A 15,362-nucleotide genomic window follows, 5' to 3' on the forward strand; every position below is an offset into this window, starting at 1 on the left:
GTAGCGGCTTCTAGTCCAGAAATTAGCTGAAACCATCAATAGGGTCGTCGCTCTTTAGCGAGTACGGCACCAAGACCAACTCTAAACTATGCTAAGCTACAGCGAGTGGAGGTTAGCAAGTTGGAAGAATTCATGATAAAATAATAAAATTAAAAATAAATATTTGGAAAATATCTTCATAAATATTTATTTTACCTGGTTAATGTGATTTTTGCTCCTGAAACTTCTGCGCACAGCATCTGAAAATCGGGCCTTTACCACCTTCTGCGGGTGTGACGTTTATTCTGAGCGGCGAAAATAATAAATATAATTTTATTTTAATATTTCAAGATCGCAATAATCTTCCAACTTAGAACTAAAACACGAATAACTACGCTAAACTACCGCGAGTGGAGGTCAATAAGCTGGAAGATTTCATGATGAAATAATAAAATAACAAATAGATATTTGGAAAATATCTTCATAAATATTTATTTTACCTGGTTAATGTGATTTTTGCTCCTGCAAATCGGGACTATACCACCTTCCGCCGGTGTGACGTTTATTCTGAGCGGCGAAAAAAATAATAAATGCCATTTTATTTTAATATTTCACAATAATCTTCCAACTTAGAACTAAAACACGAATAAAATCCACTTCGATTAAATATTTTATTTTCCCAAGCGGGTCGCGCAATTCTTTTAAAGGATCCAAAAATAGGGGAGGAACGATGAGTAAACATCCGTGGTATTAGAAGCTCGATGAAGCTCAAAATATCGAATCGTCGGAATAATAACGGTAATAAAAGGCGCTTTTTTGACAGAAGGAGGATCGGAAGTTTCCTCACGTTGTGTTTTTTGAGACGACGGTCTCCCGACTTGCGAGGGAGGATATTTCTTCCTCCGCTTCCTCCTCTGACTCATTGACGCCCGCCGACGCGGAACCCAAGCGAGTCCCGTCTATTTCTACACAAACCGGACGGGGGTTTGTCGGTGTTTGCAGGAAGTCTACGTGGGGACGGAGACCATCTGCACCGTGGACGGCCTTCACTTCAACAGCACCTACAAGGCCAGAGTGAAGGCCTTCAACGGCAGCGGCGTGGGACAGTACAGCAAGACGCTGCTCATGCACACCTCAGAGGGTACGAAGGGAAACTCAGGAGACCAGCTTGGAGGCTCAGAGGAGATTGAAACACACACACACACACACACACACACACACACACACAGAGTTTAGAGAGGATTACATGGTCGCTGACGGCAGAATACACACCTTAATGTGCAATACACACTGAGATGGGAGCAGGATACACCAATGCATGGATGGATGGATGGATGGATCGATCTATCGATCGATCAATCTATGAATGGATGGATGGGTGGATCAATGGATCGATCAATCGATCGATCAATCTATGAATGGATGGATGGATCGATCGATCTATGGATGATGGATGGATGGATCAATGGATGGATCGATCTATGGATGGATGGATGGATGGATCGATCGATTGATCTATGGATGATGGATGGATGGATGAATGGATGGATGGATGGATGGATGGATGGATCGATCGATCTATGGATGGATGGATGGCTGGATCGATCGATCGATCTATGGATGGATGGATGGATGGATGGATGGATGGATGGAACGATGGATGGATGGATGGATGGATGGATGGATGGATGGATGGATGGATGGATGGATGGATGGATCGATCGATCTATGGATGGATGGATGGCTGGATCGATCGATCGATCTATGGATGGATGGATGGATGGATGGATGGATGGATGGAACGATGGATGGATGGATGGATGGATGGATGAATGGATGGATGGATGGATGGATGGATGGATGGATCGATCGATCTATGGATGGATGGATGGCTGGATCGATCGATCGATCTATGGATGGATGGATGGATGGATGGATGGATGGATGGAACGATGGATGGATGGATGGATGGATGGATGGATGGATGGATGGATGGATGGATGGATGGATGGATCTATGGATGGATGGATGGATGGATCGATCGATCGATCGATGGATCGATCTATGGATGGATGGATGGATAGATAGACAGATAGATAGATAGATAGATAGATAGATAGATAGATAGATAGATAGATAGATAGATAGATAGATAAATTTGTCTTTTTGTGTCCAAAGCTTTTACCTTTTTTTTTGTCTTTTATATCCGTTTCATGCTGGAAAATCCACTTTTCCTCCGACACGCCGTTTTTATCTCTCCGTTTCTGCTGATTTTAATCAAATCACGACTGAAAGTTTTCACTTCCTCCCAGCACACGAGCGCTCACCCTGTCTCACGGGTTGATTTATCGCCGATTATTGATCGATTATTGGAAAACATACATATCCTTCGGGGGAAAGTGTTACGACGGCGTTTTTGCGCGACGGCGGACGACGAACCAACGAAGATCAGTCTGGATTTTTCTCCGTCTCCAGACAAATTATAAGTTTGTTTTATCCTTCAACCAGCTGATATGATTATTGAACACCTAGAAACCCAGAATCAGCCGGAAAACACCCCCAAATCAATTTGGACCGTCGTCCGTTTGCTCCTATTTCCTTTAAAACCTTTAAAACCTTTACGTTTGGTTCCGCGCCCCTGGTATCCCATGTTAAGATCCGCTTCCGCTGCCGCCGCATCGACGGGGAAGCTCTTCGTCCTTCAGTGGCGTCCGTCTTGTTGACAAGTAGACCCCGTTTTTTTTTTTTTTGCGGAGAATCTGGGTTTCCCACACTATTTCGTCTTTTTCGCCCACTGAGTTCAAACCGGCTTCCCCGATCAAGGCCTGCTTCTGACCCTGTCGACCCTCCCTTCGCCATCTGCTTCACCGCTTCCTTCCTTCTCTTTTTTATTTCCCTCCCCCTTCTCCGTCCTTCCTTTTCCCCCCTGCTTCATTTCACCTTCCAGCAGGACTCCCTCCATGCGATATGCAATCTATAGGCGCAGGTATGGACGGCTCTGCTACCACCCACCTCCCCCGCCTTGGTCATAACGCCGTTTCATCACTCCGAACGCCACGCTCGGGGACGTCCGACGCTCCGCGGGCTCCCGTCTTTGTCAAACGTCCGCTGTGTTTTTTTTGTTTTTTGTTTTTGGGGGGGTCGGCGGAGCCCGATCAGAGCGTCCGACACCCGGCCGTCAACCACCCTGTTGAGCCGCATTTTGTAATAACGGTGCATTTTGTTATAAACGTCCAAAATGTAATCACTTTTTCATTTCATTTTGTAATAAAGCCGCATTTTGTAATGAACTGCCCCAATGCATTTTGTAATAAATTTTGCCGCATTATGTAATAAGTTATTACATTTTGAGAAGATTATTACAAAATGCACTTGCAACTTTTTTATTCTCTAGGAAATGTAATAACATGGAATTTATAGAATATTCTCTGTTAATGCAACCTTTGAATAGTGTACTGATAGTAATTGCTAAGCACTGCTACTAGGCTAATACACTGATACTAATAATAGGCCTAGCTTTTACAAATACTTTTCAGTAAAATAAAATACAATTAACAAACTTATGCTTTAGAATTGTTATTACATAATGCACCATGTTATTACATTTCCTAGAAAATAAAAAAGTTGCAAGTGCATTTTGTAATAATCTTCTCAATATGTAATAACTTATTACATAATGCGGCAAAATTTATTACAAAATGCGGCTTTATTACAAAACGAAATGAAAAAGTTATTACATTTTGGACGTTTATTACAAAATGCACTGTTATTACTAAATGCGGCTTAACACACCCGCATCTCAGCTGTCCAACCGAGTCAAGTGGCGCTGCGGTTTCGTTAGCGTCGCCTACAAATTGAAACACAAAAAAATGTATTTTTTAAAAGCGTTTCCCAAAGGGTCGGCCAGTTGGCGATTTTGTCGTAAAGCGAAACACCGTTTGTATCGTACGGCGTTTGTACCGCGCTATTTTACCTTTTCTTTTCCGTTAATGTTCATATTTACACAAATATAGGTCGATTTTAAGCGCACAATACGTACTCAGTTGTATTAATGTCACCCTTCATACCATCCGCATCATGTTAATAACTTGTTTATTTAGTTTTATTTGCAGAAACATGATCGAAAAGGCCGTCATAAAGTGTTGGTACCCCACCTGGTTTCGGGTACATCGGATACAAATTTGGACACGACACAATTTGAACTAATAGTTAAATGTAAATAATTAAAAGCAGATTCGCATTAACATAATGCGAGGCTTTAGAGAGAAAATACAGCTGCCTTTTTAGATACCTTTATATATGAATTTTTTAAGATCCGAAGGGCGATGCAAGCAAATTTTATCTTGAAATAAGAAAAAAATAACACTTTCTATGGAAATTGAACATGAAATAATAGCGAGGTTGGAACCAAGTAATTTGTTTTCTGTAATTTTAAATGGCGAAAAATTCATTTAAGATACGAAAAAAATCAACTTTTGGAACAAGTTATATTCTTAATGGACAACTGTGTACGGAAATTGCCTGAAAATTGAAACAGATCATTTTTTTTAAGATTTTTTTAATGTACATTTTTAACGAAATAGACATAATATGGGTTGATTATTAAGGTAAAAAAAAATAAAAAATAAAATAATAACGAAAAATTAATACAGCAGCAACTTGATAACCCTAAAAGTGAAATAGTGATAATGTCATTAAGACTTAACGCTAGTAAAATGTGCTTAAGATGCAGCATTTTGAAACTGTAAATACAAAATATCGTATCAGCTTTGAAAAAAAATTCAGCCCTTTCAATCTTTGGCCGATCTTGGATATTTTCACTTTCATCAGCGATAATCCTGCGCTATATTTTCGGTTTGAGGGACGCTTTTAATTTCAGACGCCTTTTCGACTAAACACTCTGTCCGAAGCGTGTCGACCGCAGGCTGCTTGACGCCGGCGACGTCACCGAGTAGTTTCCCGTAGTTGAATGTTGTGGATTCTTGTCCAAACCTTCTTGTCTTCTTGCAGCTGCGCTTGAGTTTCTTCCCTGGAAGATGTTTCACGCCTCAAACCAGAGGCTTCTTCGGTTCTAGTGATACATAACGGCCAGGTTTTCGGGATTCTGCAGATGCTAGGTGTGAGGCGGGGTTGCTATGCTAACGGGGTTGTCGTTCTTTGGAACGAAAGAGCAACTTTTGGGCAATAAGTTGGATCTCATGAACTGAGGGCGGATCTTTCCGGAGGGTCCGGATGGGGAAATCCGTCTTGGTATTGATCCCGGTACGGCGTTGTACGTTTCCAAGTACAATCCCAGCATTTGTGAAGAAGTCAACCAACAACATAACGGGATCAATAGCAAGAACGTCCACGTGAGCCTCAATTCATCCGATCCAACAGGATCTTTTGTTTTGCTTTTTACCTTTTCACATTCCAATCCAGGTTATCGCCCAAGAGTTGCTCTTTCGACACCGCGGTTAGCATAGCAACCCCGCCTTACACCTAGCTTCTGCAGATCAACTCTTCCACTTAAGATAAGATAAGAACAAATGTATTAATCCCGAAGGAAATTGATGTGCCAGAGTTTCAAGCAAAACATAACAATAATCATCTCATAATTCATCTCATAACAGCTACACTACAATTTTCCCTTCTATCATACTATCGTGCACTCCTTACCTCACTTGCTACTAAGACACTTATAGTTTTATCACTGTTTACTTAGACGCTTTATAGTTTCACTGAGACACTTTATAGTTTATTTTTATTTCTAATTCTGCCTTTTCTTTTATTATTTATTACTGTTATATTTTCTGTAACTCTGGCACAGCAATTTCCTTCGGGATTAATAAAGTTGTTCTTATTCTTATTCTTATTCTTAATAGATAATAGTAGGAAGGAGGGAGGATAAGAAATACAATAAAATAGAAAGTGTCAAAGTTAAGGCTATCAAGTGTTTTAAGGTTTTAAAAAGTACAAAGATTTGAATATTCTCTTCGGGGACTTCGGGGACTTACGCAACAAGCCGCTTGAAAACCTGGCAATTATAAATCTTTAGAACTGAAGAAACCTCTGGGATGAGCGTGAAACGTCTTCCGAGCGAAAGAAATTCGAGTCCGGTTGCCAAAACAAGAAGATTTCGACCGGAATTCACGTGGGTTCCGGATGACCGAGAACCTCCGCGAAACGACGCTATGAATAAAAAATGGTCCGATAGAATATCCGTGTTATTATCGCTTAAAATCGGGATTCATCTCACCCAAACGCCATCCCTCTTGATCCGCCTCACCTCCGTATCGTCTGGTGCTCCTGGTGGTCGCGTCGCCTTGCTGTTAAACAGAAGGATGTGCTACCTTTCCCGCCCCGTTTTTGCAGTCGCCTGGTTCACCTTTGACCCCGCCTCCGCCCACCCCGACATCGTCTTGTCCAACGACAACCTGACGGTGTCGTGCAACAGCTACGACGACAGGGTGGTGATGGGGAACACCTCCTTCTCCCGCGGCGTGCACTACTGGGAGATGACCCTGGATCGCTATGACAACCACCCCGACCCGGCGTTCGGGGTCGCCCGGGGCGACGTGATGAAGGACGTGATGCTGGGGAAGGACGACAAGGCCTGGGCCATGTATGTGGACAACAACCGCTCCTGGTTCATGCACAACAACTCGCACACTAACAGGTGAGAGGAAAAAACCAGCTTGGTTTGCGGCGGCGCAGGGCGCTCACTGGCGCCCTCTAGTGGCCACAAGCATAAATTCACAAAGAAATTATTGAGAAAAAAATGATTGTGGTTATTTAGTTATAAACTTGGAATTTATTTGTTCTAAAACCAGAGAAAAAAACCAGAAAACAAACGAGATAATTAATGAAAAGAAAATGGGGGTTAAAATATAGTAATACCTATCAAATGTTGATTTATTCAGTTTTTTAAATGTTTTCCTTCTGCTGTTTTGCTTTTGGCAGAACCAGTGGCCACAAGCATAAATTCACAAAGAAATTATTGAAAAAAAAAATGATTAGCGGTATTTAATTATAAACTTGGAATTTATTTATTATAAAATCATAGAAAAAAAACAGAAAACAAACAAGATAATTCATGAAAAGAAAATGGGGGTGAAAATATTATAATATCTATCAAATGTTGATTTATTCATTTTTGAAAATGTTTTCCTTCTGCTGTTTTTACTTTTAGCAGAACCAGTAGCCATGAGTACAAATTCACAAAGAAATTACTTTAAAAAAAAATTATTGTCAGTATTCAACTATAAATTTGGATTTTTTTTTCTTTATTCTAGAACCATAGAAAAAAAACAGAAAACAAACAAGATAATAAATAAAAAGCAAATGGGAGTGAAAATATAATAATACTTATCAAATGTTTGACTTATTTATACCAAGATTTAATTTTTTTGAAAACTGTTTTCCCTCTGCTGTTAGGTTCAGCAGAACCAGTGGCTATGAGCATAAATTCACAGAGGAATTATTTTTAAAAAAAATGATTGCCGTCATTTAATTATAAACTTGGAATTTATTTATTCTAAAACCAGAAAAAAAAAACAGAAAACAAACGGAATAATTAATGAAAAGAAAATGGGAGTGAAAAAAAAGTGATACCTATCAAATGTTTGTTTTATTTATTCTGATATTTAAATTTTTTGAAAATGTTTTCCTTCTGCTTACTTTTAGCGGAACCAGTGGCCATGACCACAAATTCACAGAGGAATTATTAAAAAAAAAAATGATTGCCGTTATTTAATTATAAACTTGGAATTTATTTATTCTAAAACCAGAGAAAAAACAGAAAGCAAACGAGATAATTGATGAAAAGAAAATGGGAGTGAAAATATAATAATACCTATCAAATGTTGATTTATTCAGTTTTTAAAATGTTTTCCTTCTGCTGTTTTACTTTTGGCAGAACCAGTGGCCACGAGTACAAATTCACAAAGAATAATTTTAAAAAATGATTGCCGATCTTTAATTATAAACTTGGAATTCATTTATTTTAAAACCATAGAAAATACCAGAAAACAAACAAGATGATTAATGAAAAGAAAATGGGAGTGAAATGTTTGATTTATTTATTTCAAGATTAAATTTTTGGGAAAAATGTTTTCCTTCTGCTGTTAGGTTAAGCTGAAGTCTTGGCCATGAGCACAAATTCACAAAGAAACTATTTGAAAAAATGATTGCCAGTATTCAATTATAAATTTGGATTTTTTTTTATTTTTTTATTATAAAACCATAGAAAATACCAGAATCCAGACAAGATAGTTAATGAAAAGAAAATGGGAGTGACAATATAATAATACCTATCAAATGTTTGATTTATTTATTCCAAGATTTAATTTTTTTGAAAAATGATTTACTTCTGCTGTTACCTTTACCTTTGCCTTTTTTTTATTCTAAAACCAATAGGAAATAACAGAATCCAAACAAAACAATTCATGAAAAGAAAGTTGCAGAAATTCAAAGAAATGGGAGTGAAAATATAATAATACCTATCAAATGTCTGATTTCTAAAGATTTTAATATTTTGAAAAAGTATTTTGTTTTCCTGAAAATGAAGAATATAATCTGAGCATGAATGAAACGTTTTCCTTTGCTAATATTAATGTTACTCCTTTTTTCCTGCTAAATTGCAGACCTATTTTTCCCTTCGGCCGAGTCTTATTTCGTGTTGCTGATGATTTGAAAAACATTCCCGAGGTTTTAAAGCGAAGTCATGTCGCGTCTTGAGTTAATTCCCGCTCGTATGATCGCCCAGGACGGACGGCGGCATCGCCAAAGGATCAACAATCGGCGTTTTGCTCGACTTCTCGCGTCGGATCCTCATCTTCCTCATCAACGACGAGCAGCAGGGTCCCGTGGCGTTTGAGGGCCTGGAGGGCGTTTATTACCCTGCCATCAGCCTCAACCGCAATGTCCAGGTAAAACGCAAAAAAGAATGCTGATAAACACAGAAAGAAAATATTCTAATCGAGGGGGAAAATTCTGACAAAATTTGGATATATTGTCATATATATATATATATATATATATGACAATATATACATGACATATATATATTTATAACATGGTTTTATATATATTCATTTATTTATTATATATTATATTTATTTATTTATTTTTTATATGTATTTATTTATATTTATAACATATTTGGTTGAGAAAAAAAATGAGCGAAAATACTCACATGATTTAAAAGTAAAAAAAAAATAGAATAAAAAAAAGTAGAAATGATAAGAATTTGGCAGGAAATTCAAGTTCTACAGTTTTCTAATTAAAAATACATTTACTCTGTTATTATTGTACTCTTGGAGTGAGACGTTAAATGTTTGTTGAACTTTTCCTGCTTTTTTTTTTATTTTGATTGGGTTTTTGAGTATTTTGGCCAGAAGTGTGCTCTGCATCTCTAATAACAACAACAAAAAAAATGGTTTTTTTTTTTATTATTATTTTCTATAAAATTTTACTTGCAACCGGACGGAAAATGACTCGTGAGAAAAGGTTTTTGAGAGAATATATATTCAGCCAGTCAGTATAACAACATTACGCTTAAACATGGAGAATCTCCAAGCTGCATGGAAGGACAGAACTTTCCCCTCGTTCTATCCGATCGGTTCAGTCGCTTCTCATTACGAATGTTTCTCCAGGGTTTCTTCGACTTCCGCGGATTAAACCTTGAAAGAGGAGAAGAAAAAAAAAGACAGAAAAATGCTTAAAAGGCTCAACAAACAGTTGGATTTCCTGTTTTCCCCTGAGAGGCTTCCCTGCAGCGAGTGCAGCAGCTCCTCCTGCAGAGTTTCCAGCGCAAACGGCGTGCAAAAACACCCACTTTCACCCGATTGGCTCAAAAACGATGAATTCAACGTAAATAATGGTCACCGGTTTTTAAAAGGTTTTTAAAAGATGCAGAAAAAAGCTGCTTTTATTTTAATGTATGATGTGTTTATATTCTCTTTGAAAGAAATTTCCTCTGAAATCCAAGTCAAACTTATAAAATGGGAAAAAAATAGCATAATTCCAAAATTAATAAGGAAATATGAAAAAAAAACTAGTTTAATTCAAAAAAACGGATGATATACATTCTTATGAAGAATACAAAAATAAAACACAAAGTAATGAAGATGTCCAGAAAAAGTTTTTTTTTTTAAATGCAGAAAAAAGATGCCTTTATTTTAATGTATAATGTATTTATATTCTCTTTGGAAGAAATACAAGTCAAACTTATAAAATGGGAAAAAAAAGCATAATTTCAAAATTAATAAGGAAATATGTTTAAAGCTCATAGAAAAGTATAGCCATTGTCAAAAAGAATATTCCCAAGTTTGAATTAGTGGTGTAATTTTCTCATTTCAATTTATATGTATTTGTAACCTTCTTTTTTTGCTCTTTTTTTTCAGATGGATTATTTTAATATTCATGAAAAAAAAACTTGTTTAATAAAAAAAAATTAAAAAAACAGATGACATACATTCTTATGAAGAATACACAAATAAAACACAAAGGAAATGAAGATATCAAGAAAAAGGTTTTTAAAAGATGCAGAAAATTGGGACGCTGCTTTTATTTCAATGTATGATGAATTTATATTCCCTTGCATTCTATCAGACAAATTTGGAAGAAATTTCAAGTCAAACTTGTAAAATGGGTACAAAAAATAGCATAATTCAAAATGAATGAGGAAATATTTTTAAAATAGTATAGCAATAGTCAAAAAAAATATTTCCAATTTTGAATTAGTGATGTCATTTTCTCATTTCAATTTCTATGTATTTGTAACCTTTTTTTTGTTCTTTTTTTTCAGAGGGATTATTTTTAATATTTATGAAAAAAAAAAATAGTTTAATTAAAAAAAAAACGGATGACATACATTCTTATGAAGAATACACAAATAAAACACAAAGTAATGAAGATGTCCAGAAAAAGTTTTTTTTAAAAGATGAAGAAAAAAAGATGCTTTTATTTTAATGTATAATGTATTTATATTCTCTTTGGAAGAAATACAAGTCGAACTTTCAAATGGGGAAAAAAAAGCATAATTTCAGAATTAATAAGGTATGTTTAAAGCTCATAGAAAATTATAGCCATAGTCAAAAAAAAAAATTCCCAAGTTTGAATTAGTGGTGTAATTTTCTCATTTCAATTTATATGTATTTGTAACCTTTTTTTTCAGAGGGATTATTTTAATATTTATGAAAAAAAACTAGTTTAATTAAAAAAAAAAAACAGATGATATACATTCTCATGAAGAATGCACAAATAAAACACAAAATGAAGATGTCCAGAAAAAGGTTTTAAAAAGATGCAGAATATTGGGATGCTGCTTTTATTTTAATGTATGATTAATTTATATTCCCTTGCATTCTATCAGACAACTTTGGAAGAAATTTCAAGTCAAACTTGTAAAATGGGTACAAAAAATAGCATAATTCAAAATGAATGAGGAAATATTTTTAAAATAGTATAGCAATAGTCAAAAAAAATATTTCCAATTTTGAATTAGTGATGTCATTTTCTCATTTCAATTTCTATGTATTTGTAACCTTTTTTTTCAGAGGGATTATTTTTAATATTTATGAAAAAAAAAATAGTTTAATTAAAAAAAAAACGGATGACATACATTCTTATGAAGAATACACAAATAAAACACAAAGTAATGAAGATGTCAGGAAAAAGTTTTTTTTAAAAGATGCAGAAAAAAAGATGCTTTTATTTTAATGTATAATGTATTTATATTCTCATTGGAAGAAATACAAGTCGAACTTTCAAATGGGGAAAAAAAAGCATAATTTCAGAATTAAAAAGGAAGGATGTGAAAAGCTCATAGAAAATTATAGCCATAGTCAAAAAAAAAATTCCCAAGTTTGAATTGGTGGTGTAATTTTCTCATTTCAATTTATATGTATTTGTAACCTTTTTTTTCAGAGGGATTATTTTAATATTTATGAAAAAAAAACTAGTTTAATTAAAAAAAAAACGGATGATATACATTCTTATGAAGAATACACAAATAAAACACAAAGTAATGAAGATGTCAAGAACATTTTTTTTTTAAAAGATGCAGAAAAAAGATGCCTTTATTTTGATGTATAATGTATTTATATTCTCTTTGGAAGAAATCCAAGTCAAACTTATAAAATTGGGAAAAAAAGCATAATTTCAAAATTAATAAGGAAATATGTTTAAAGCTCATAGAAAATTATAGCCATAGTCAAAAATAATATTCCCAAGTTTGAATTTTTTATCTCATTTCAATTTATATGTATTTTTAACCTTTTTTTTTTTTTTTTTTTGCAAATTTTTTTTAAATTTTCCTCCCGTTTCTGGCCTCTTCTGCAGGTCACCCTGCACACCGGCCTCCCCATCCCTGACTTCTACACCCCCGGCGAGGCCGATCCCACCGGCTCCATGTGCTGAGGCTGTGGCGCCGCCGAAACGCCTCCGAACGTCGCCTCGGAAAGGCCGTCCCTCGTGGCTGCTTGAGTCATAAAGTGTAGATTTAAGGAAAAAAAAAAGGGGTTTCCTTGGATTCCTGGACCCCATTACTGGCCCACATCAATATATACAAATATATATATATATAATATATTGTATATATACAAATAAAAACCCTCCAATGCCGTCACACAACCCCTAAAAAATCTAAATAATACTTATTTCTTCCCCGTAAGATAAAAAAATCCAGATCAAATGTCATTTGAACAGGTTAAATGAGGTGAGTTGGCGTAAAGTTAAAAGAATTCGCCTAAAAACGCATTTTATCAGAGGCAACTTCAAATTTCTGATGCGCTGAATGTTTTTCATTTCTTTTTTTTTAACATTTCAAAAGAAATAGGGCTTATTTCTAACCATGACAAAATTTGATTCTGGAAACCTCGTCGTCTTAGAGGATATAGAATCTGGGTGAGACGTGTGTGTGTGTGTGTGTGTGTGTGTGTGTGTGTGTGTGTGTGTGCGACCGGTCTGCAGCTGCAAAACAAAAAGAGCAATATAGCCTGAATCTCGGCGGCGGTGGCGGCGGTACAACTGTCGTTTGACGCTTTTCCTCGTGGCTTTCGCTTCTGTATCGTCTGTTAAGAATATATAAAATTTGGTTTTAAAAAAAAAAATAAAGTTTAAACACATGAAAGTGGGCGCGAGAACAACAGAACTTGTTTTATTATTTTTTTTCTTTCATTTTTAGCTTCAGGCGACCGAAACCTTGTAGTTTTGTACTACTGTTACTGAAAATCCGCGATGTACAGATTAAGTTATTGGTGTTTTATTTTTACGTTTCCTTTATTTGATGTTTAACCGTCCGAGAGAAGAAGAAGAACCTTTTGTCTCACCGACGAGGAGTCTTTTGGGTTAGCCTTACATCCTAACAGATTCTTGAAAATGTTTTTTACCGGTATTTAAAGACGTGGAGGAAGGCGAGTTTGACCGAAACGTTGCATTTCCGTCCCGTGTCGGAGCGTCATGGCCGTGCCTTTTCCCTTCCCGACTTCTGAACCATCTGCGAAAAAACTTGACCAGTTCCGGGGGGGTCGGCCAAAAGCTCACTTTCTTCCCCTGCGTGAAGTAGCCGGCGAGAAACCAGTCACATGCTAGTTAGCTTAGCAAAATGAATGGTAGTCTATGGTAAATGCTAGCCTAGCATTTATGCCTGGGATTAAATACGCATCCATAATTTGTATATTATAATTTGTATATTATCACGCGTCCTCCATTTTACCACGGGGGTTCAAATCACAGAAACGTGTGTCAATATTTAATCTGAATACAACCATTATACTTTATATTAGCTAGCCATTCACCGCTAATAATGCATAGCAGGCGCAGAGCTTGTATGCCCGTAACTTTTGATATTTTCTTTTCTTTTTCCTGTCAGTCAGCGACGCTTCCGCGGTCTTGTCGTTCGATCTCCAGCGACTTTTCCTTCTAGCCTAGCTGGAGGGCTAGCTTGTGGTAGCTGATGCGTGCAATGGCGCGACAGATTTAAGGCGGGAACAGACGTTTTTCGAAATAAGATCCGGAAAGTCAAATGACAAAACTACTATTTGTACCAAGATGGATTTTCTTTACCGGTTAGGGACCGCTGCTCTAGTTGATGAATTGCTTAGCAGCCGTGCTAATGCAAATCAGCAGAATTTGAGTCTGTAAACGAATCCTCTGCTTAAGAGTTTGTCAGGAAAACAGTTCCAAAATGTCTCGTACTTCTTAAATTTACCATTTGTTAGCGACACGCTAACGCCAAATGACGTGTGATCGTCTGCAAACAGGCTACCGTTCGTCATGCTAAGCTAACTAGCATCAGGCAGGTTTCGGCGGGGGGGACCGACCGTCAGTTTCCTCTCCGAGCTGCTGTTCAAGTCAAGCCATAGCATGGAGACTCCAGCAGGAAAGGGGCGGAGTCACAGGGCGGCGGATTTTGCGATTCATAGGGCTTCACCGACAGTGAAGATATTAAAATAAATAGCTTTTTTTTTTTTTTAACTTCTCAGCATTCATTACACCTTCATTACGAGTCGACGCTAAGTCGTAAAAACCTCGACGCCCCGAGATTTATTTAAATTTATCAAACGGGGGTCACAGGCGAGAAGCGTCGCTCGGTATGTCGGTGCATCCCGGAATATTTGAACAACTTCGCTGAAGTTTATGGAGCGACACGTCAGTTTTTACTCCTTTTTGATCCGCGGTCGCTGGGCGACGCTGGCTATTCTATCAGATGTACATACGTCTGTGCGCGTGCGTGCGTGTGTGTGTGTGTGTGTGTGTGTGTGTGTGTGTGTATGACGACCTTGTTCCAGAGGTGGAATGTCATCTGAGCGTTGTTATTATTATTATTATTATTATTATAATTATTATTCCGTTTTAATGCAGTTGGATTTACATGATTGTTAAAATGACGCCTCCATCATGACCATGATATTGCTATTATATTATGATTATTTCAAGTGTTATATGAGCCTCTGTGTTTTCTGTATGTGTGAATATTCAATAAATATCAACAAGGTATGATGATGATTTACATTGTTTATTTTCTGGTTTGTATCTTTGCTTGTTTTTCCTTATTTTAGAACCCTAAAAGTGTAAAGAGAGAAGGGGAGAAGGCAGAGGAGAAGGTTAGATGATTGGCTGAGGGATTTTTTTTGTCGCAGAAGGAGCTCCTACTCATAGGGTACAAAATAAGAAAATAAAAATAAAACCATGTTTAAAAAAAAAGGATGCAAAGCAGTGGCGTGCAGTCAGGGGAGGCAGGAGAGGCCGTGCCTCACTTGCTAATCCTGTAAACATATATTTATTAAGTCATTTTTAGCCGGTGCGGCTTATATTCAGGTGCGCTTTATAGTCCAGAAATTTATGGAAACAAAAATACTACTCAAAGTTTTTAGCAGCATTGAAAAGGAAGTTGGGTG

The 15,362-nt window shown here is 36.7% G+C and overlaps 1 protein-coding gene across 3 annotated transcripts in view; it reads left to right on the forward strand.

The window, feature by feature from the left end:
- trim9 (tripartite motif containing 9) overlaps positions 1 to 14,969 on the forward strand; it is a 50,642-nt gene extending 35,673 nt beyond the window's left edge. The window contains exons 7-11 of one of the 3 annotated variants that reach the window (XM_086158018.1): positions 982 to 1,120; positions 2,927 to 2,965; positions 6,334 to 6,637; positions 8,726 to 8,888; positions 12,304 to 14,969. In XM_086158018.1, coding sequence (XP_086014144.1) covers positions 982 to 1,120; positions 2,927 to 2,965; positions 6,334 to 6,637; positions 8,726 to 8,888; positions 12,304 to 12,381 — 723 coding nt within the window. In that variant the 3' untranslated portion in view covers positions 12,382 to 14,969. The remainder of the gene's footprint in view (positions 1 to 981; positions 1,121 to 2,926; positions 2,966 to 6,333; positions 6,638 to 8,725; positions 8,889 to 12,303) is intronic. The other 2 variants (XM_086158027.1, XM_086158036.1) reach the window with 2 other exon arrangements.
- The last annotated feature ends 393 nt before the right edge of the window (positions 14,970 to 15,362 follow it).

The sequence above is a fragment of the Fistularia commersonii genome, chromosome 1 (genome assembly GCF_037954325.1).
Source record: "Fistularia commersonii isolate RoL2024-O1a breed Wild chromosome 1, RoL_Fcom_v1.0, whole genome shotgun sequence".
NCBI lineage: Eukaryota > Metazoa > Chordata > Actinopteri > Syngnathiformes > Fistulariidae > Fistularia > Fistularia commersonii.